The 20239-nt window shown below is 45.8% G+C and overlaps 1 protein-coding gene across 4 annotated transcripts in view; it reads left to right on the top strand.

The window, feature by feature from the left end:
- The first annotated feature begins 3522 nt into the window (after positions 1 to 3522).
- Positions 3523 to 20239, top strand: part of SMARCC1 (SWI/SNF related BAF chromatin remodeling complex subunit C1) — a 142234-nt gene continuing 125517 nt past the window's right edge. For 2 of the 4 annotated variants that reach the window (XM_075923025.1, XM_075923023.1), the window contains exons 1-3: positions 3524 to 3778; positions 16056 to 16175; positions 17526 to 17611. In XM_075923025.1, coding sequence (XP_075779140.1) covers positions 3539 to 3778; positions 16056 to 16175; positions 17526 to 17611 — 446 coding nt within the window. In that variant the 5' untranslated portion in view covers positions 3524 to 3538. Of the gene's footprint in view, positions 3779 to 16055; positions 16176 to 17525; positions 17612 to 18954; positions 18982 to 20239 lie in introns of all 4 variants that reach the window. The other 2 variants (XM_075923022.1, XM_075923024.1) reach the window with 2 other exon arrangements.

Below are 20239 nucleotides of genomic sequence, written 5' to 3'. Positions count from 1 at the left end.
CCCTGGTCTGCAGACCAGGAAGACGCAGAGCAAAGCCGCGGAGGGGCTCGGGCAGCGGGGCAGCCCCGCTGCCCGAGGCCCCCCCCCCCCACCCGCGCGGCTTTGCAAAGCGCGGGGAAGCCGGCGGAGGGGCAGTCCAGGCACGCCTGGGGTGCCTCGCTGCCGGAGCCCCCCCCCCCCCCCCCCGCGGCTTTGCAAAGCCGCGGGGAAGCCGGCGGCGGGGCAGTCCAGGCGCGCCTGGGTTGCCTCGCTGCCCGAGCCCCCCCGCGGCTTTGCAAAGCCGCGGGGGGGGGGGCTCGGGCAGCGAGGCACCCCAGGCGCGCCTGGACTGCCCCGCCGCCAGCTTCCCCGCGCTTTGCAAAGCCGCGGGGGGGGGGGGGGCGCCTCGGGCAGCGGGGCATCCCAGGCGCGCCTGGGCTGCTCCGCTGCCGGCGTCCTCAGAGGCGCTCCCCGTCTCCCTGGTCTGCTGGTCTCCAGCAGACCAGGGAGACGGGGAGCAAAGCCGCGGAGGACCCAGGCGGCGGGACGCGCAGCATCTCGGTCCGCCGCCCGAGTCTTCCTGGTCTGCTGGGGTGGGGGGGGCGCAGCTAGTACGCCCCCCCCCCCCCCCCCAGCAGACTAGGCTTTTCTCCGGACGCCTGTGGCAGAGCAGCTGGGGTGCTGCCGGTTGGTCCCGCAGCGCCGCTCTGGGTGCTACTGGTGCAACCCAGCAGCACCCCAGCTGCTCTGGTCCTGATTCAGCCGCTGCTGGTCAGTTTCAGCAGCGGCTGAATCAGGACACCTGGGGCAGAGCAGATGGGGTGCTGCTGGGTTGCTCCAGTAGTGCCGAGGAGCGGCGCTACTGGAGCAACCCAGCAGCACCCCAGCTGCTCTGCCCCAGGCGTCCCCAAGTCAGCTTCTGCTGAAACTGACCAGCGCTGACTACAGGAAGCCTGAGGCAGAGTTGCTCTGCCCCAGGCTTCCTGGAATCAGCTGCTGATCAGTTTCAGCAGCAGCTAACTTGGGGACGCTTGGGGTTCTTAAATTGATTCTGTATGTAAGTCAGAACTGGCGGTCAGTTTCAGCAGCGGCTGAATCTGGACACCAGTTCCGACTTACATACAGATTCAACTTAAGAACAAACCTACAGTCCCTATCTTGTACGTAACCCGGGGACTGCCTGTATTTGAAAAAGACAACTGGGGGCCAACTTGCCTTCTGCCTCTCAGGGAAATGAAGTACAGAAGTCAAGGGGAGTGCTCTTTTATTGACTTAGTTTGTTTTCACCAAATCTGCTGAACTGACATCAAATCTGGCATCAATCACAGCAGTGCCAATTTAGCAGCAACTATAGACAAGCTAAATGTAGAATGAATGATGAGAATGAACGAGTGAAAAGTTAAGACCCTAGTATTCGGCATAATGGATGGTCTGAATAGGAGAAGCAGACCCCACAGACAATGAGTAGATGATATAGTAGATTGCGGTGGAGCTAGTCTACAGAAACTAAGCCACTTTGCACTGGACAGGGAAAGATGGAAGGAAATAGTGAAGGAGGCATCGCACATCAACAGGCACTGAGCCCATGGTTGATGATGATGATAGACAAGCCACAAGTTACTACAAAGAGTTCTTTCCCAGATAGCTGCCTGGTGGATCTTGCCCACATTCTCAGAGGCAAACTGATCACTGTATTTGGGGTCAGGAAGGAATATTTCCCTGGGTCAGATTGGAGCAAGTTTGGTGGTTTTTGCCTTCCTCTACACTGTAGTCTACAGCATACAGCATGGGTCACTTGCAGGTTTAAACTAGCATAACTGATGGATTCTCTGTAACTTGAAATCTTTAAACTATACTTTAAGGACGTCAGTAGCTCAGCCAGCAAGCACACCAGTGGGTGGTTAAGAATCCATGGCCTGCAGGAGGATCAGAGTAGAATGATCACAATAATCCCATCTGACCTCAGAGCAACAATTCCCAAATGTTTTTTGGTCATGCTCCCTTCCTTGGTCCATTATTCCCTTTGAGCTGTGGCCAGGAGGGTGGTGGGTGCTGCAGTTGGAGCCACAGCTAAGGACTGGCTGGGAACAGAGTGGGAGTGGAGCAGAGGGCCAGGCTGGGTGGTGCTCCCTGAGCACTGTCCCACCTGCAAAGTTCCTCTGGGCCCCCTTAAAGGGTCATGCCATGGAGTTTGGGGACCACTGCCTTACACTCAATGAAACTGGACACCAGCAGTGGAGGAGAGTCAGTCCAGAGAGGAACCATGGGGGGGGGGGAGGGGAGGGAGAGCAGGACTCTGACCTGAGCAGAGATGATTCAGCCTGGTTGGGTGTGACCTAGTGGGGGCGCTGTCTACTTTTGTCATCCTCTGTTTCTGCTGGGCTGCATTGGTTAGGTGTGATTCCCAGGGCTCACTCCAGATGTGTATTGGGCCCAGACACCTGGGGAGCCAGACTCGGAAGATAACAACTCTTAAGGACATCGGTGGGGGCTGACACCAGGCTGGGAACTAGGCCTGGGAGTTGGGTCAGCCTCAGCTGGGCTAGGATGAGTGTGGGGGCTTACAGCAGGGAAGGGGGGTGCAGGGCCCAGGACCCCCCCCTCCCCCCGAGGAAAAAGGCTGTTTGCCCTCCATGCCGGTGGTAACATCGAGCCTGTGCTACGTTCCTGACAATCAATAAACCCTTGTACTGTACCAGCTGGCTGGGAGTCACATCTGGCCGTGGGTGGGGGTGCAGGGTCAGGACCCCCCCCCGTGGTGGGGGAGAGCAGGGCCCCGCCCTGAGCAGAGAGGGTTGGGCAGGGAGGCTGGGATTAGGGGAGCGGTCAGGACAGGGAGCGTGAGGGACAGACGAGTCTGGGCCAGGCCTAGAACCCAGCAGCCCCCCCCCCCCCCCCCCCCCCCCCCCCGCTTCCTGGCCAGGATAACAACCTTGCGGCGCTCTCAGCACAGGAGCGAGCGGCCTGCGGTCGGAGCCGACGCCGTGGCTGGCGCGCGCGGGCGGCCTCTGAGGAGAGCGGAACGCAGCGCCAGGCGGGCGTCGCGCGCCCTCGCGAGGCGGGAAAAGCGACGCGGGAGCCACTGCGGGCACGAGCGCAGGCGCAGCGACGGCTGGAAGAGACGCTGGGCGGCGAAGCGACAACGAGGCTGGCAGCCCCCCCCCCGGCCATGGAAATTCAAGCCACACTCTCCCCACCAGCGTCCACGCGCCGCATGCGCAAAGCGCGGCACGAGCGGCTTGGCCCACTAAGCGCATGCGTACAGACTTAGTGCGGTGCGGCCCGTGCCGGGCGGTTGAGATTTGACGCATGCGTGCACAGCAGGGTTGGGGGGAGGGGCGTGCGGTCTGCCTGGACCTCACGAGCGAAGAGAAAAGTGGGAGTCTGGCGCATGCGCAGAGCTAGCGGGCTCGTGTGGCGCGTGCGTTGAGCGCGGCCCAGGGTGCCGACGCAGGAGCGGTGGCGCCCGGGGAGAACCGGCGCGTGCACAGCGGTGGCGGGGGCAGGGAGCGGGGTTCCCGAGCATGCTCCAAGGGGCGGAGCGTGCGGGGCTCGGCGCATGCGCGGCGGGAGGCGAGTGGGAGGCGCAGGGCCGCGGTGGCGGCGCTCGGCGAGGGTAACAATGGCAGCGGCAGTGACGGCAGGCGGCGGGCCCGGCCCCGGCGCGGCGGCGGGGCTGGCGGCGCTGTCCGTGGCGCGGCGGAAGGACGGCGGCCCCACGGGCAAGTTCTGGGAGAGCCCGGAGACGGTGTCCCAGCTGGACGCGGTGCGGGTCTGGCTGGGGAAGCACTACAAGAAGGTGCGGCCCGGCCGCGGGGACTGGGGCGCTGGGGGGCGGGGCGGCCCGTGGGGCGCTGAGGGGGGCGGGGAAGCGCCAGAGGAATGGGGGGGTAGAGGAAGGGGCGGCCCGGCCCGCGGGGACTGGGGCGCTGGGGGGCGGGGCAGGGGGCGCTGAGGGGGGCGGGGAAGCGCCAGAGGAATGGGGTTAGGGGGTGAGGAAGGGGCGGCCCGGCCCGCGGGGACTGGGGCGCTGAGGGGGCGGGGAAGCGCCAGAGGAATGGGGGGGGGTGGAGGAAGGGGCGGCCCGGCCCGCGGGGACTGGGGCGCTGGGGGGCGGGGCGCTGAGGGCGGCCCGTGGGGCGCTGAGGGGGGCGGGGAAGCGCCAGAAGAATGGGGGGGGGTGGAGGAAGGGGCGGCCCGGCCCGCGGGGACTGGGGCGCTGAGGGGCGCGGGGCGGGGCGGCCCGTGGGGAAGCGCCAGAGGAATGGGGGGGGGGGTGAGGAAGGGGCGGCCCGGCCCGCGGGGACTGGGGCGCTGAGGGGCGGGGCGGCCCGTGGGGAAGCGCCAGAGGAATGGGGTTAGGGGGTGAGGAAGGGGCGGCCCGGCCCGCGAGGCGCTGAGGGGGGCAACCCGAGGGAAGCGCTCCAGGAAGGGGCGGCGGGGCGCCCCAGCTAGGCCGGGAGCGGTCACAAAGGGCCAGGCGCTCCTTTGCGGGGGGGGGGGGGGGGCGGCTTACCGGCCAACGGGCGGGTCCCGGGTAACGGGGCCGTTTCCCAGGCTGCGCGGCTCCGACCCTTCCCCCCCCCCCCCCCCCCCCCCCCGGACTGGAAGTCTCCAAAATCAGTTCGAGCCGGTTGCGCGACTTCAGGGCGAGCCCCCCCGCCCCCCCCCCGCATCTGGGTCTTCGCCGCGGTGTGTGCGCGCAGCTGTGGGCACGTGCGCCGCGGGCTGGCCTGTCACCGGGCACTCGCGGGGCCCCAGCCCAACGAGGGGCGGTTGTGCCGAGCGTCGTCACACACTGGCGAGAAACGGGGGGGGGGGGGTTAAGTTGCCCCCTTTAAAAAAAAAAAAAACCTGCATTGCTGATGCGTTTGAGTTTAGGTGCTTGTGCGGCCTAAGTGACTGTAGTATCCGAATATCTTCATACACTCCTATGGGAGGAGGAGGTGAGGTGCTGTTAACCCATTTTACAGATGAGGATTGACTCAGAATCACTTGCCCAAGGCCTTGCAGAGAGTCTGTGATAGAGTAGGGAACTGAACCCAGGTTTCCTGGCTAATACTCTAACAGTCTGGATCATCCTTCTTTTCTATAATCTTATGGGGTTCAGGGCTCTGTTTCCTAAATCTAAAAGAACAAGAACTGAAAAGTTTGCTCAGTGATCACTTTTGTGAGGAATGTGGCTTCATTTGCATTCAGACTTCTGCTGGTTTGACTAATGGTGTTTAAGTCAGTGTATTTAAACCAGAGCAACCCCCCTGTGTAGCTTTATTTTATTTTGAGTGACTAATATTGATTTGGGTGAAGCAGATTCCTTATGGAATCTTTGAAACCAAAATAAAATTGTCTACACAGGATTTTGCTCTGGTTTAACAAAATTGTTTTTAAACTGATTTGTAATGCCAGTATAGCTTTTTGATTATATATCTTTGTGGCTAGTATTTTTGTAAAGTCAAACTCCTGCAATTTAAATAAAAACATTTGCAAATGCCTGCTAAAATGTAATTTAAACATGCTAATCAGATTCTTTTTAAATAAAGTTTTAAACGCTTAATTATGTCTCTTGGTTTTGTTATGCTTTTCCCTTTTCCTTTCTTACTCCAGGTCTTTGTCTATAATAGCATGTAAAGTTTTAACTTGTCCTTGCATTATCTTTTCCAGTGTCTCTTTTTTCACCCCATGTTTTTCCATTCATTTCATTCTCTATCTTATTTTCTTTTTACTTCTCTCTATATTAAAAGTTGCAGAGGGGTACCATGTAGTTAGTAACTTGAAACAACTTTTAAGAACAAGTAGACCTGTAGCACCTTTTGTTCATCTCTAAGGTGCCACAGGTCTACTTGGGCTTTTTTTTTTTAAGTTCTCTCCATATTGTATTTCTCTAGTTCTATCCCATCAGCTTCTCTCTCTTTCTGTGCCACATTTCATGCGGGCCATTGAAGTTTTACCAAATTCTTAGCACCAGAGGCCTTCTAGCCAAAGTCCCAGATGAGTGTTGAGGAATATTATCTAGGATGTAGCCCAAATAAGCAATCACATATTTCTCCATCCTTCACCCAAGCTGCTGGGAAAGGGAATTAAGTGTGAGGTTCCTCCAGGATTTCTGGGTCCTGGAAGAAAGGAGCATTCTCTCACTCAGTTCTCCAAGATTTCCAGATCAGAGTCCCTAGCTATTGTGAGAGAAGATTATTTATCCACCCACTTATAATAGCCTTAGTTTGAGTCCTCCATCCTCAGTTATCCAATTTGTGCCTGCCCCCTTGCTGTTCAGAACTTTACACAAGCAACTATCAAAGTTGATATTAACTCAGTTCTTTTTAATTTCACTGTTGTACATAAGATTCTAGATTGCAGCTATGGAAACTAGCAAGAATGTTTTTCACTCTGCTATAGTTTAAGACTCACATCAGGAGAGGCATTGGATCCATCATTGTGCAGGCTTAAGACAGTAATGCATTGATTATATGTGAAGGTAATTTTAACCATAATGGCCAGATACTTAATGATTTTCTTACATGAAAATTTAGATTCTGCAAAGTTGTTGGGAATCTTTTCCAGGCAAGTTCTTATTGTCCTTGGTTAGTGGCTCTATAAAAGAGGTAAGAGTCTGTTTAAAAACTGAAAGAAAAACTGTTTCCATTTTGATGAACAAGGAAACTTATAGTCACCTCTCTCTATATTAAAAAAGTTTTTTTTTTTCCTGCTGGATGACAGAATGTTCCTGCCAGGGAACAGAATAATGTCATCAGCATCAACAGGCTCGCTCAGCAAAGTGAAAGCGGCCACTAAGAGGGTGGAGGCAAGCGTAGTGAGCAGAGGATGCAGCTCCCTAATATCTTTAAGTGTTAAAACAATAAGTAGTCCCGTGGCATCTTAGACTAACAAAATATATAGTATCATGAGCTTTTGTGGGTAAAACCCACTTCATCAGGTGAGAGTAACATGACTACTTAAACTTGAAGGCTACGTCTAGACTGGCATGATTTTCCGCAAATGCTTTTAACAGAAAAGTTTTCCGTTAAAAGCATTTGCGGAAAAGAGCATCTAGATTGGCACGGATGCTTTTCCGCAAAAGCACTTTTTGCGGAAAAGTGTCCGTGCCAATCTAGACGCAGTTTTGCGCAAAAAAGCCCCGATCGCCATTTTCGCGATCGGGGCTTTTTTGCGCAAAACAAATCTGCGCAAAAGCTTTGCACAAAAGGACTTTTGCCCAAACAGGAGCAGCATAGTATTTCTGCAAGAAGCACTGATTTCAGACAGTAGGAAGTCAGTGTTCTTGCGGAAATTCAAGCGGCCAATGTAGACAGCTGGCAAGTTTTGCGGAAAAACTTGCCAGTCTAGACACAGCCGAAATATTAGTAAAATTAGAGCATCAGATCTAAAAGTTTACCTCTTTTCTATTAATGACACTCATAGCAATTTTCACAGATTCGTTTTTTATAGTGAATCATTTTGGTCTTGCTGTATTAATACCAAACTTCCTTTGAATTCAACATATTGTCCTTAATAAATGGGACAGTTTGTGTCTGAAAAATTTGTATCCTGCATGACACATGCATGCTGTAGAATCCACGCTCCAGTATAACATAGGTATCTTCCCAATGACTGGAAGATAGCTAATATAACACCAATATTTGAAAAGCGCTCTAGAGGTGTTCCCGGCAATTACAGACCGGTAATTCTAACGTCAGTACCAGGCAAATTAGTTGAAACAGTAGTAAAGAATAAAATTGTCAGACACATAGAAGAACATAATTTGTTGGGCAAAAATCAACATGGTTTCTGTAAAGGGAAATCATGTCTTACCAACCTATTAGAGTTCTTTGAAGGGGTCAACAAACGTGGACAAGGGGGATCCAGTAGATATAGTGTAATTAGATTTCTAGAAAGCCTTTGACAAGGTCCCTCACCAAAGGCTCTTACGTAAATTAAGTTGTCATGGGATAATAGGGAAGATCCTAGTGGCGTTCCTCATGGGTCAGTCCTAGGACCAACCCTATTCAACTTATTCATAAATGATCTGGAGAAAGGGGTAAACAGTGAGGTGACAAAGTTTGCAGACAATACTAAACTGCTGAAGGTGGTAGTTAAGACCAAAGCAGACTGTGAAGAACTTCAAAAAGATCTCACAAAACTAAGTGATTGGCAACAAAATGGCAAATTAAATGTAATGTGGATAAATGTAAAGTGATGTACGTTGAAAAAAATAACCCCAACTATACATACAATATGATGGGGGCTAATTTAGCTACAACTAATCAGGAAAGAGATTTTGGAGTCATCGTGAATAGTTCTGAAGTAAAAAAAGCAAACAAGATGTTAGGAATCATTTTAAAAAGAGAGAATAAGACCAAGAATATCTTACTGCCCTTATATAAATCCGTGGTACGCCCACATCTTGAATACTGCCTACAGATGTGGTCGTCTCCATCTCAAAAAAGATATACTGGCATTAGGAAAGGTTCAGAAAAGGGCAACTAAAATGATTAGGGGTTTGGAACAGGTCCCATATGAAGAGAGATTAAAGACACTAGGACTCTTCAGCTTGGAAAAGAGGAGATTAAGGGAGGATATGATAGAGATCTATAAAATCATGAGTGGTGTGGAGAAAGTGAATAAGGAAACGTTATTTGCTTGTTCCCATAATATAAGAACTAGGGGCCACCAAATGAAATTAATGGCAGCAGGTTTAAAACAAATAAAAGGAACTTTTTCACACAGTGCATAGTCAATCTGTGGAACTCCTTGCCTGAGGAGGGTGTGAAAGCTAGAACTATAAGAGGGTTTAAAAGAGAATTAGATAAATTTATGGAGGTTAAGTCCATTGCTGGCTAGTAGCCAGTCTGGGTAAGGAATGGTGTCCCTAGCTTCTGTTTGTCAGAGGGTGCAGATGGATGTCAGGAGAGAGGTTGCTTGATCATTACCTGTTCGGTTCACTCCCTTTGGGACATCTGACATTAGCCACTGTCGGCAGACAGGATACCCGGCTGGATGGACTTTTGGTCTGACCCAGTATGGCAATTCTTATGTTCTTAGTTATGAATCAAAATTAAATCAATGCAGTAGTGTCTTTCTGAGTCTACAGGCATCCTGAAACTAACCCAGAGTTTTGAATTTCCTCACCCTTTATCAACCTAAGTAGGATACTGTTCTAAAGACCAATGATGACACTAATATAAAAATAACTTTATTTCATTGTTGATTATTTCATTGGGATACATGAAGGAAGGGTATGGGAATGAAGTCCACAGAAGATGGGTAGGAATGTGGGTTGCTGTAGCAAAAGACAAAACAAAAAGCAGATACCTTATTTTTCCATTAACCAGGTGTGGGTAGATGCTAGCAGTTGAGCGCTGTGTCAAATAAAATTACTAGTTAAAACGATTCTTTTAAGTGTTACTGAATTGATAGCCAGGTACTCAAAAAGTTCAGTTACTACAAAAAAAAAAGTTTGTCATGATAGGTATGCAATCTCCTATTAATATAACTGAGATATGTTATTGCTTGAAAGTAGTAGGTGGTCCTATGTTTTTATTCCTTCCGTTTGCTTGTAATAAAAAATAGAATTCATACCTCTCCTCTCAATTAGTTTAATACCAATGCTTTATGTTTCGGGGTTCTTTGAAGACCTAGTCAATTGTGTTTGGAGTGGTAAAGCTTTTTATAGGCAGGACTGAGATTCTTCAACCAAATGACGTAATGTGGGACAGATGCTGTATAAAATAGATTTTTTTGGTAAAATGGTAATTCAAACAACATGAATATTTCAGTAATTTAAAATAGTTTATTATTTATGCTGACACACCAGTTATCAATAATTAGCAAAAGTTATATTAAAGTTTATGCATCTGTTTTCTATCCCCTTTATGGTGGCCCATTTATAGTTTTACCAGGTAGCTTTCAATTTCCAGCATGCATTTTCTTCACTTAACATCAAGCACTTTTTTGTGCTAAAGAAATCAATAAATAGCTTTGGCATTAAAGATTATAGAATTGAAAAATGTAAGGATGGAATAGATCTTGAGAAGTGATCTAGTCCATCCCCCTGTGCTGCGGCAGAGCCAAATATACCTAGACTATCATTGAAAGGTGTTTGTCTAACCTGTTTAAATGCTTCCAACAATGTGGTATTCCATAATTTCTCTTGGATGCCTATTCCAGAGTTTAGGTACCCTTACAGTAGAATTTTTTCCCTAACCTGAATTTCCCCTGCTGTTGATAAAGCCCATTACTTATTGTCCTACCTTCAATGGATATGGCGAACAATTGATCAGTATCCTCCTTTATAATAGCTCTTAATTGAAACTGTTATCAGGTCCTTTCTTTGGTCCTCTTTTCCTAAGACTAAACATATAAATGGTTTAGAAAACCTGGCCTAATTTTTGTAGCTCTCCTCTGAACTCTCCAATTTGTCCACTTTCATAAAGTGCAGCAACTAAAGTGGACACAATATTCCATCTGAGTCATCACCACTGTCAAAGTAAGATAGTTACCTTCCATGATTTATTTAGGGGACTACTGTTAATACTACCCACAATACTACCTTTTTTCATAGCTGCATCACTTTTTTGGCTCGCTCAATTTGTGAGTCACTGTAACCCTCAGATCCTTTTTAGTCGTAGTGCTCTCTAACCAATTCTCGATTTTTTTTTATAGTTTGAACCTCTCTAGTCCAGAATTCTCTAGTCCAGAAACATCCAGAATGATTTTAGTTAGTCGTATGTCCACTTTTTCTTGGGTGTGACCAAGTTTATTCACAGCTACCAGTTCTAGTTCTCAGTGCTCTGTAAGGATGTTAAGAGGTGGGTAATTGGCTAATCGTGAAGTTGATAGAATTTTTATCAACTACATGATTAGTCAGTAAGGGAAGGTATTGAGTCCAGGCTTGCACCGGGTCCAGCAGCTACCCCCACTGACACTCTGCAGTTTAAATGTATTAGGCAGCCAGGTTCCTATTACATTTAAACTGCAGAGCCGCAGCAGAGGTAGGTCTCGGACCCAGCGCGAGCCAGAACTAAGCAAGCCCAGTTCGATCCTGGGTCCGGGACCTACCGCCACTCGGCTCTGCAATTTAAATGTATCCAGAGCCAGGCTGCCCGCCCACCCCCAGCTCTTAATACATCTAAACTGCAGAGCCACAGTGGGGGTAGGTCCCGGACTCAGCGCGCCAGGATTGAGCTGGGCTGCATGCCCATCCAGAACAGCATCTGCCCGCAGCCAGCCCAGGCCGCTGGGGACGAGCTGCTACCGGAGCAGCCTCTACCCATGGTGAGTTTGGGCACACCATGGGCAGAGGCTGCTTCATGGCAACCTCCCCTGCCTGTCCCCCTCCTAGCAGCGGGGAGAGGGGGGAAGCAGCATTGTGGAGACAGTGCTGGTGAACACTGGCTTCTCCTCCTCCTTTTTCTGCCTGTGATACAGAGGCAGTGGGGAGGAAGGGGGGAATGTGAGTAATCAATTTGACTACCCGATAAGCCTAGGCTTATTGGGCAGTTGACTACTCACATCCCTAGTACTCTGTGCTGTTATTTAGCTCTAGTTTACCCCTAAATGTCTTCTAAGAGCCCAGTAATCAGTGGAAGTATTGGTAATGCTGCTAGACAATATTAACCTCTCATTGTCTTGAAAATTCTCTGGTTCGGAACCAGTCAGGTCCCAAGGGTGCCGTACTAGGGAGGTTCAACCTGTAGTTGTGCATTTGTTTTTTTCCTTCCCAAATGTAGTACTTGTCTTTGGTCTGAAATAAAAAATAAGTTTAAGATGTTGTCTATGGGCATGATTTTCAGAAATGTTAAGCACCTCCAAGTCTAGCAGCAATCTGCGGGTGCTCAGTGCTTCTGAAAATCAGTTTCATGGCTACAAAAAGCACTGACAGATGGTATGACTGAGATCTGCAATATAAACAAATGGATAAACAGCTGGTGTGCTTCCTCAGAATGGGAGCCTGGTGGATATGTGAGGAGTGGCTGTACTATATAAACTGTCTATTGAGTATGTTTAGTAGTGTAATTGGGAATTGTGACTGTCAAGGTGATCTGGACCCCCAAAACTGTGTTTAGCAAATTGGTCTAACTTTTACTACTGTAATTGACTAATTTTGTTTAATAAAACAAGGTTTCTGTTTTTCTTTAAATTTTAATAAGGGGCCTTTGTGCTGATTGAAAGAGGTGGTTTGATGGCAGTGGAACTCAGTCTGCTATTTAATCACAAAACAATTGCAGCACAGACATTAGCTGTGCCAGCTTCCCCCACATACTTCTGTTAAGCAAAATGGGACATCCTACTTTTATTCGTTGGCAGCTCTGTTAATTTTAGTATTGTGATATGTAAGACATCACAAAGGCAGTAAGGGGCAGGAGCAAGAGCCATTGCTGGGGGGAGCTAAAAATCCAGTTGCCCCCACCAACGTCTCCGCAGGGAGCAGGGAAGGAAGAGGCGTCCCTACTGCTACGCTTCTCCTTTGAAATGTACAAGAGCTGCCCATAGCTCTTGTACAGGTGCAGTGGACCTAAGCAGTCCAGGGGTGACTCTTGGACATTTTAAAGGGAAAGGTGCAGCGGGATAGCGAGTGCCCCCCTTATCAACTAACCAAGTAGTTGATGGAAATTCCATTGACTACTTGATTAGTTGATGAATCGAAATGTAACATCCCTCGTGACATATACCTTTAGACAGAGACCATCATCTTTTTCTACCACATAAGCTACGAGTATCTGGATTGAGACTACTTGTCATCTCCATACTCAGGGCTCGACAAACCGCTGTTTCTACTCACCTGTGGCGAGTAGATTTCAGCCGGTCGCTCCGTGTGCCCCATTCACCGGTGCTGCGTGCATGCACAGTGCCGGGCTGGCGTATGCGCGGTGTGGGGCTGGTGAGTAGCTCTCGCTGCAGTTTGTCGAGCATGTCCATATTTATCCCATAGTTTTTTATCAATACCATTAGATCATTACATTAGCGAGTGTTTCCCTGCTAGTTTCCTTTGAGCTGATCTGAAAATAGATTTTTTTAAAGGAGCTGAAACGCAAATCTAGTATTGTTGCTGTTCTGCTTAAAGCTCAAATAATTGAGTGTAGATATCATTAGTTGTTAGGAAAGTGGTGGTCTTTTGTCTAAAAGTGCTATAAAATACAGCCACCATTGAATTACAGGCAGTCCCCGGGTTACGTACAAGATAGGGACTGTAGGTTTGTTCTTAAGTTGAATTTGTATGTAAGTCGGAACTGGTACATATTGTAGGGGAAACTCTAGCCAAACATTTCTCCAGAGCTTTTCTCCAGTTTTATTCTCCCACACCTCACTTCCCTCAGTCCTTTATTCTCAAGCTGAGGTGTCTGCTGAGAAAAGCCGCTCCGCGTCTCCCTGGTCTGCTGGGGGGAAGCAGCTAGTGCGGGGTTGCCTCACCCCGTTTGTAAGTAGGGATCCGCTGTAAGTCGGATCCATGTAACCCGGGGACTGCCTGTATTTAAAGATAGTAACTGCCTTAAAATTGTCTTTCCTTGCTTTTATATTCTCAAGTCTGGCATTTTAGTGTTATTTTCTATTGTCTTTTGTTTCTTGTAGTGCCAACAGTCTGCAAGGTGAGCCTACAAACACAAAAGAAGGCATAGTCCTTGCCCTGGAGCACTTACACAATAAAGGAAATTTTAGTGTGTCTTTCTCTGCAGGCCCATACTCTGCCTCTGCTCATTATGGGGGAACTCAATATGAAAATGCATGATTCTTGTAAGCTTCACAGCTATCTCCTTCCTCAAAAACCCAACTATGAATCAGCTGGCAAATAAGAATCTACTCCAATTAATACTGCTGGAAAAAGCCTATAGCAAGGTCCTCATACAGCTTTCAGTCTTCCAAATAGTGAATGAGAGGACAGTTTTTCCTCTGATGTAGTGAAGGGTTCTATCCTTTTATTGTAGAGGGGGAAATTGAGGCTCAGAGGATAAACGATGTGTCCATGTTGGAGGTAACACAGCAAATCTGTGACAGCCTCAGAGTTCCTATATTTTGTTTCTGACTACAGGTTGAACCTCTGTAGTTCAGCATTTTTGGGACCTGACTGGTGCTGAACCAAAGAATTTGCCGGGACCACAGGAGGTCAATATTGTCTAGCAGCGTTACCAACACCTCTCAGAAGACATTTAGGGATAAATTAGAGCTAAATAACAGCATAGAATCAGGACTGGTGGCTGTAAACAAACTTTATGGTACTGCAGGCAACTTGGCTATGCCCCATAAGTGGACCTCTGGCTAACTGAAATCATGCTGGACATGAGAGTGCTGGATTAGAAAGGTTCAACTTGTATTTCCTTTTCCAGCAGTTTAACAGCCTTCAAATTTAACTTAACGTTGTGTGAACTGGGAGTGGGATTCACAAGTGTGCATTAAGAAATAAGAGACTGAAAAAATGTACTCTTCCGAATGTATCCAAATCCCCGGTGCACTTTCCTGCATGGAAACTGGTATTCTAACAAAAGTAGCAGCTAAAAACATATCCTAATCCAGGTTAAGAATATTTTACACTTTCTAAATATTGGTATGAAGTTATGTTTTGTTATAATAGGCTGAAGAGAGCCTCCAAACCAAAAACAAACAAACAAAAGCAACTTGTTTTTAGTTCTGTGACAAAGCAATATGATCTGAAAAAAATGAGCATGGATTCAGGTGTTGGGAACTTGTTTTGGGACAGGGGCTACACACCCTCAGAAAAGTCAGGGGGCTGCACACACGTAAGAAGCAAAAAACCCCTCGCTGATGTGGCCCCTGACTGAGAAGGAGAAACACACTCCCCACATTCCCCTCATAGACCAGAGCCTGCGGGCCCAGCTTAGTAGATTTTGTGGCACAGGGCATGAGCCTCAGAGGCTGGATCCAGGCAACTTGGGAGCCAGAGCTGATAACTAGGCCTGAGGTTCCCCACAGCTGTATTAGGGAGTCAAGATGTCTCGAGTTCTAATCTTAGTTTAGTTATTGACTCTCAATGTGGCAAATTCCATGGGAATTTCACTTTTGAGGCACAGCTTCGAAAGTGAAAGTAATCGAGACATGGGTTTTTTTCAGCAAACTCCCTCCCTTTTTTGAAAAGCCACTTTTCCTCAAAAAATGAGGTTTACGCAGCTTTTTGAAAAGGGGGGGGTTGCCAAAAGAACCGCGTCATGATTACTTAAGTGAGATCGGAAGAAGATATGCAAATTCTTGTGGAATTTGCATATCTTCTTTCGAATCTTCCACATAGTGTAGATGAGCCTTAGAAGAAAAGCATAAGATTCGAAAAGAGTGTACAACACCCACAGATGGTTGTTTTTACGTGATATCGGTAATCGGTTTTTTCAATCAAGGATTGGCTTAATCACTTACCAGCGGCGTCATAGAAGATGAGAGCTATCAATCCATGGCTCAGTCCATACATACATTGGAAGAATTAATGTGGAATTCACAGGGTAATTTTTTTTGAGAGGAGTAGACAGTGTTTCCTTAGTGAGTTGTGTATGTCTGTTGGAATTAACCCTAGATCTCAATCCTATATCTATCTGTAATGAAGAGTTTAATCCTTCTCTGAAGAATATGGAATCCAGTGAATTGATAATGATCCACAGAAACTTGCCAAGTCTTAGAATAAATCTTACAATTATGCTTCAAAGTAGTAAATTAAATAAGCAGGAAAAAAAGATTTTGTAAATGGGTCTGATTCTTAATAATTACTATTCTAACATGATTGCTTTTCATACAATTAAATTACTGTTAAAGAATGCAAATTCCATGATTGTAAAAATGGTTTAACCAATACTGAAAAGCCAAAAGAAGACAGATATCCACTCCTTGCTGTTGATGAGCTGTATTACAGCAATACATACCTTATCATCTCTTGTGTATTATGGCAATGTTGTTTATTTGGGATTAAAATTATCACCCTCGAGGACTAAAACTGAGTTTTGTTTATGTATTTTAAAGATTATATTATTCTAAAAATTAGCAAAAAAAAGTGCTCTGAAGCTTGTTGGAATTGGACTTTGAATTGCCAAAGGAATAGCACAGTCTTTCTCCCCCATCACCAGTAAGTATGTATTTGTGTTTTTCAGTATGTCCAGGCAGATGCTCCTACCAATAAAACATTGGCTGGGCTAGTGGTGCAGCTGCTGCAGTTCCAGGAAGATGCCTTTGGCAAGCATGTCACCAATCCTGCCTTCACCAAACTTCCTGTGAGTATCTGAATGCTGTGAGCAGGCTGCCATTATAGCAGCATACTTCATTCTCATTCATTCCGTATTTTTGTTCCCAAATGACACAGTGGCATACTTCCAGCTGAGAAGGTAGATCTGTGGCTGTTCTAGAGTGGTTTCCAATATTTAATGTAGCTGGGCTAAGCACTTAGGTCCTCTTGTGTTGTGAAATAAGCTTTATACTTACAACAGCCTGCCATTTCAATAGAGTATTCAACAGTTCATTTGAAAATGTGGGATGGTTTTAATTTTCAGATGGCATAGTAATTTTTGTAAAGTCAAATATGGGAATATTTTACTGTAGTTTGGATTTGATCTTTATAAGCGAGACCCAGAAATACTGATAGTATTATTGTATAACTTTCAACTTTGGTCATATTTTTTTCACCAGATTCCACAGCTTATTCCTCAGAGTTATGGCTATATTTTAATTAGGCACGTTTAAATGGATGTAGTCAATTTAACTGCCCCCTGCACTGCTGCCTTTTTATCAGAGGCAGAAGGGGAGGAAAGGGAGAGTCTGGTGCTCCCCCTCCCCCACATGTAAATGTGGAACCTCTAAAAAAAATCCAGTAGTTACATGTTTAAACAAATACACTTTAACATCTGATTATTGATTAGTGATCCTAGCAAAAAATGTTAAAAGCTGAAGCATGCTTTCCAATTTAAAACTAGAGTTTTCTCCACTATTTAGTCCATACTGTAAAAAGGAGTCTTACATTGATGTCTTAGAGGGGGATTAAATGAGACCTATTAGACCTTTTTACTCTCCAGTTTATGCTGTTCTACATTCATTGCTGGATATCTATCTGATTTTTTTTAATGGGTAGAATAGTATACTCAGTTGCTTGGTTGAAGTGAAATTTTCAGCGGTTACATGTTTACATGCAGGGATGGGGAGGGTGGGAGTCAGCAGCAGGGCGGGGGAGAGGTAGCTGTCTGGGTGCTAGTGAAGCCAGCTTCCCAAGAGCGCCAGCTTCCCAAGAGCACCAGCTCCCGCCTCTCTACCCCTCTTCCCTGTGCTGCTGCCTCTGGCTTCAAAGCCAGTTCCGCTCCCTCCCCACTGCCATCTGTGCTGTACTGTGGGTGTGCTGCACTGTGGGAGCTGCATGTAACCATGCGGGTTAACCAATGAACCCAGGCTCGGATGCACATTCACATGCCTTTTTAGAGTGAGGTAGAGAGGAAAATGGGATGGTATGTGAGTTCATTGGATTTGTGTTCTTTAAAGAACTGTGTACATTTAATTATACAAAGCCTGTCTTAGTTATCATAGCATTGAAGATGCTACTTTTGGTCAGTGTTCACACTTCTGTCTCCTGAATGTAGGCCAAGTGCTTCATGGATTTCAAAGCTGGAGGTACCTTATGTCATATTCTTGGTGCTGCTTACAAGTATAAGAATGAACAGGGCTGGTAAGTTTTACTTGAATTTATACACATTCTGCATGAAACTAAACATATGAAATGCCTATTCAAACTATTCAAAATTTAATACACTTCCTTAAAGAGCTGAGTGGGAAAGAGAGTTGAGAAGAGGAATGAATTTTTGTTTTCTAGTTGATGCTCAATTTAAAGTTAACAAAGTCAAGAAGTATTGTGGGCTGGTGGATGGAGCTCCAGCTGGGAAGCCAGAATATCCTGATTTTATTATCCCATTTTTGCAATGCATTTACTGTGTAAAATTGGCCAAATTGCTGAATCTCTCAGTGCCTCAGTTTTCTCATCTGTAAAATATGGATTATTCTTACTTGTCTCATAGAGTATTGTTAGGATTAGTTAATGCCTACAGATATGAAACACCACTTGGATACTAATACATAGAAAACGCTTTGTAACTGTTCATCTGTGTTCATAAATACAGAATGTAAGTTCCATATACAATCACTGTCTGAATAATATTGGCATGTTCGAAACCATCCAGTTGGAGTCCAGTGATGTTTATCGTGTATGCATTATTATTCACAAATCTCACCCCAAGAGTGAAGTTATATCTTATGTTATTTTAATTGAGAAATTGGCAAAATCTTCAGTTGGGAACTAAAAATAGTAAATATAAATGAGTGATCACTCAGTTGAACATAAGGCAGACGTTTTCCCTTCGTTCATGTAGTTCTTCAAATGCAGTGAAGGCCTGTGACTGTACCAGTATTCAGATTACCTCCAAAGAAAATCAAGAGGCAAGAATAAACCATGTTCTAGTATTTTTGTAGGGTAAATAGTGCTCTGCACCCTAACTGCATTTGCAGGATATGAAAGAATAAGAAGCTGCCATCAGTTAACTATCTGAAGCTCCTTCTCTCCATCCTACAATGCTAATTCTTAGCCACAAATAACTGGTGCCTAGGATATTCTGAGGAGCATGTCTTTCGGGGGCCTTGTGCTTCCTGTGAGCCTCAATGGAAAAGCACCACAGCTAGCTCCCACAAAATAAATACATGTATCTTTTCATGCAAACTTGACTTCCCAATTACAGAAATCTGAATTGAGAGCAAAACTCAGACATTTGGCTGCATCCTCTCTCCTCCCTCTCTCACAAATCCCTCAAAACTAGTTGGTAGTGTCTTGTGAGTGTGTGCATGTGGAATGGGGAAGGAACTTATACCTGAGAATTTAACTTCGAGGATCAGCCTTAGCCTGGAATGTTTCCTTCACTGACTTGACCAAATAATGTGATGTGCCTGATGCATGATTCTTGTTTTGCAACGGTATGCATTGTCGCTCTTGGTTAACCTGTTTGTGAATGATCTGTCTTATAGGAGAAGTACCTTTCCTGGTCATAATAGGTATGTCTGAAAAATGCACTTATCCAGTGCAGCTGGACGTACCCTATCATTGTAATTCAAAGAGATGTTCTCTAAAACCTGTTGCTCTAGACTTAGTTAAATGAGAAGACAGGAGAACCTTTTAGTGATCATTTTAAGTTATTTTTTTAAATTGCCCAATACAGTATATTCTGCTGCTTATATGTTAAGAAATAATATGATGAGTGCTTTTATGTGGAAGATTAAATAAAATTATGGTAAACATGTGAATGTATGAACAAAGTGAAATGAATCCTTAATGTTGACTTACACAAACAATGTTCAAACATAGTTGATTAAAGCTAAGCACTTAAAATTAGTGATCTGATTTATAGAGATGTTTAAGCCTTAACACATCATGTTTTGAATATGGTTGAAATAGTAGTTTGAGTTTGAAAACTTCCTTGTGAACATGTTCAGTGTTTTAACTTTGTGTTCACTTTCCTAATGCTTAACTTTATCCCATTAATCTCACTCAGAGCAACTGCTAATCACATTTTGACCAAAAGATTGTGAAATGATGTAAATGTATGTAAATTAGGGAAAGATTTGTTTTTTATCAAGGTAGTTAGAATAATAAGTTAAAAATCAAGAATCTTTTAGAACATCAAGACCACCAGTCCAGAAGTGTTCCTTATACAACTTTCTAAGGTGTCTTGTTCTGGTGGTCACTGTAAATCTTTGAGATGACGTTTATGTTGACATGCAAGATTATCATTTAAATGTAGACAACTTACTCTCACTTTAAGGTTGAAAGACAAGTATACAATAATAAGCGATTACCCTTAACTTCTTTCTGTTGTTTTGGACATTACAACAGACTCAGCCCCCGTGGAAAAAAATCCCATCACACTGGTTGGAAATAGAAACCATTAGGGAAAGTAACAACCTTTCACAAATGTTAATGTCTCGTTTCCTCTCTGGTGTACTATAAAAATCCTCCTATGTGGAAAACCATATATGCTGCAGTACTTAATGGCCTTAGATAAAGGTGAAGAGGTAGCTGTAATGCTCTTGATTAATTTAGTAACTTAATATAAAATTACATGCGATTGTGAGGTTATGACTATGTAGGTTAATGTGAACTTTTGAAATTTAAAAATTCAAACTTGTATCTCAAGTTGTGTAAAACTTAATGCCATTACATATTTACAAGCTGTAAAAATCTCTTAGGTGTTTTACTGAAAATAAGTGGTGCTTTGTGTATTTTAAGTATACTGCTACGTTCCGCCTTTTCTAC

Source organism: Pelodiscus sinensis, chromosome 2 (genome assembly GCF_049634645.1).
Source record: "Pelodiscus sinensis isolate JC-2024 chromosome 2, ASM4963464v1, whole genome shotgun sequence".
Classification (NCBI taxonomy): Eukaryota; Metazoa; Chordata; order Testudines; family Trionychidae; genus Pelodiscus; species Pelodiscus sinensis.
The sequence above is the reverse complement of the archived record's forward strand: the minus strand, read 5'-3'. Positions and strand labels throughout refer to the sequence as shown.